This window comes from Rhinopithecus bieti, unplaced genomic scaffold (assembly GCF_001698545.2).
Source record: "Rhinopithecus bieti isolate Rb0 unplaced genomic scaffold, ASM169854v2 scaffold_315, whole genome shotgun sequence".
Classification (NCBI taxonomy): Eukaryota; Metazoa; Chordata; class Mammalia; order Primates; family Cercopithecidae; genus Rhinopithecus; species Rhinopithecus bieti.
Genome location: NW_016803481.1, coordinates 1334208 through 1337061, shown reverse-complemented (window position 1 = coordinate 1337061; position 2854 = coordinate 1334208). Strand labels below are relative to the sequence as shown.

General features: G+C 46.8%; 1 protein-coding gene across 1 annotated transcript in view; it reads right to left on the bottom strand.

Moving 5' to 3' along the window:
* The window catches only part of LOC108537175 (alpha-enolase-like), an 11098-nt gene extending 10269 nt beyond the window's left edge, over positions 1-829 (bottom strand). The window contains exon 1 of the mRNA XM_017884342.1: positions 6-829. Coding sequence (XP_017739831.1) covers positions 6-740 — 735 coding nt within the window. The 5' untranslated portion in view covers positions 741-829. The remainder of the gene's footprint in view (positions 1-5) is intronic.
* Between the last annotated feature and the right edge of the window lie 2025 nt (positions 830-2854).

Genomic DNA, 2854 nt, shown 5'->3' with positions numbered 1-2854 from the left:
GCTACGTCCATGCCAATGACCACCTTATCAGTGTAGCCAGCTTTCCCAATAGCAGTCTTCAGCAGCTCCAGGCCTTCTTTATTCTCTAGGATGTTGGGAGCAAACCCGCCTTCATCCCCCACATTGGTGGCATCTTTCCCGTATTTCTCCTTGATGACATTCTTCAGGTTGTGGTAAACCTCTGCTCCAATGCGCATGGCTTCCCTGAAGTTTGCTGCACCAACTGGGAGGATCATGAACTCCTGCATGGCCAGCTTGTTACCAGCATGAGAACCGCCATTGATGACATTGAAAGCCGGGACTGGCAGGATGACTTCAGAGTTGCCAGCCAAGTCAGCAATGTGGCGGTACAGGGGGACCCCCTTCTCAACAGCACCAGCTTTGCAGACGGCGAGGGACACCCCCAGAATGGCGTTCGCACCAAACTTAGATTTATTTTCTGTTCCATCCATCTCGATCATCAGTTTGTCAATCTTCTCTTGTTCTGTGACGTTCAGTTTCTTGCTAACCAGGGCAGGCGCAATAGTTTTATTGATGTGCTCAACAGCCTTTGAGACACCCTTCCCCATATAGCGAGTCTTATCATTGTCCCGGAGCTCTAGGGCCTCATAGATACCAGTTGAAGCACCACTGGGCACAGCAGCTCTGAAGAGACCTTTTGAGGTGAAGAGATCAACTTCAACAGTGGGATTCCCACGAGAGTCAAAGATCTCCCTGGCATGGACCTTGAGAATAGACATGCTGAATTTCTAGCTGCTGGGTCTCGTGGCCTAGGAGAGGAAGCGGCGGGTGCAGCAGACACCGAGGTGAGTGTGAAGCCGGCGAGGTCCTTTTTTTTTTTTTTTTTGAGACGTAGTCTCACTCTGTCGCCCAGGCTGGAGTGCAGTGGCCGGATCTCAGCTCACTGCAAGCTCCGCCTCCCGAGTTTACGCCATTCTCCTGCCTCAGCCTCCCGAGTAGCTGGGACTACAGGCGCCCGCCACCTCGCCCGGCTAGTTTTATGTATTTTTTTAGTAGAGATGGGGTTTCACCGTGTTAGCCAGGATGGTTTCGATCTCCTGACCTCGTGATCCGCCCATCTCGGCCTCCCAAAGTGCTGGGATTACAGGCTTAAGCCACTGCGCCCGGCCTCAGATATATATTTTTTAAATAGTAGAGACAAGGTCTCACTATATTGCCCAGGCTGGTCTCAAACTCCAAGGCTCAAGCAAACCTCCTGCCTCAGCTTCCCAAAGTTCTGGGATTACAGGTGTGAGAATATATTTTCTCACTTTTTGATTGAGGTGTAACTTACTTACAGTAAAGTGTGCAAGTCATGACAGTTTCTTACATGTGTATAGGCCCATGTAGCCACCAACCACATTAAGACATAGGATGCCTCTGGACTCCAGTGGGCTCCTTGTGCCCATCTCAGTGAGTATCCCCCAGAGGTGACCACTCTTCTAGTCTCCATAACTATGCATTGGCTTTGCCTGTGTGATTTGTACCTATGGAGACAGAGTGCTAGACAGACATATGGAGACAACTTTATATGCATTAGTTGTGTGTTTGGCCTCTTTTGTTCATTATTGTTTTTGCCATTCATCAGTGGATGGTGGTATATATAGCAACAATTCATCCTTTTTCTTCTTCTTCTTTTTTTTTTTTTTAATGAGACAGAGTCTTGCTCTGTCACCCAGGCTGCAGTGGTGCGATCTCAGCTCACTGCAACCTCTGCCTCCCAGGTTCAAGTGGTTCTCCTGCCTCAGCCTCCCGAGTAGCTGGGACTACAAGTGTGTGCCACCACGCCCAACTAATTTTTGTATTTTTAGTAGAGACGGGGTTTCACCATATTGGCCAGGCTGGTCTCAAACTCCTGACCTCGTGATCCACCCGCCTCAGCCTCCCAGAGTGCTGGGATTACAGGCATGAGCCACCGTGCTGGGCCTGTAATTCATCCTTTTCCTTTGCTGTGTATCATTCCATGATGTGACTGATCACAATGTATCTATTTCATTGTTGATGGGCATTTGCATTATTTCTAGCTTTGAGTTATTATGAATAAAGCTGCCATGAACACTCTTGTACATGCCTTTGGTGGACATAGACTCTCATTTTGCAGACTCAGGAATGGAATCCCGGAGGCAGAGCTATGCACACGTTCAGCTTCAGTAGGCACCAAACCCGCAGTTGCTTTCACCCAAGGTGCCTTGGAGAGAGAAGCATCCTCCATGGAAACTCTCACCTGTGGCTTCTAGAAACCCACTCAGTTGCCAGCTGGTGGGAAGTGGTGAGGGACATAAGGACAAACTGACTGGAGAGTGTCAGAGAAAAGGAGAGAGAAGCAAGGAAGAAAAGGGTGGAAGAGTCAGGGCTCAAGCACATGGAATAAAAACTTATCAAGGGTCGCTGAGGTCAAAGCTGACAAAGAGGGCGATGCTGAGGATGCTGTCCCCAGGCCGTGCTCCAGGATTGAGTGTTCTCTTGCTGACGACAAAAAAGAAAGAAAATGGAAACGACAAAGCTTTTATAAGAGGTTAAAATCATTCAGAGTTATGCCATTTGCCTGTAAAAATGAGTAAATTAATTTTCCTGATGACAAAATCAGAAATAAATATCTCCTTGAAATCCCTTCATGTCACCAGCCTGCAGCAGTGGTGGAGCCTTGGTCATGTAGATCAAAATTTACTGTCCCCGAGAGGCAGAGGCCATGAATTTCCCATCTTCTTTACTTAAAAACGAAATTTTATTACAATAGTTGAACTTTATCCTTTACAAGATGCATCTTAGAAAAGCTTTATAAGCAAGTATTAAAGTTGTATATTTTCTTCATTAACCTGTAACATTTCATCTTTTTTTTTTTTTTTTTTTTTTT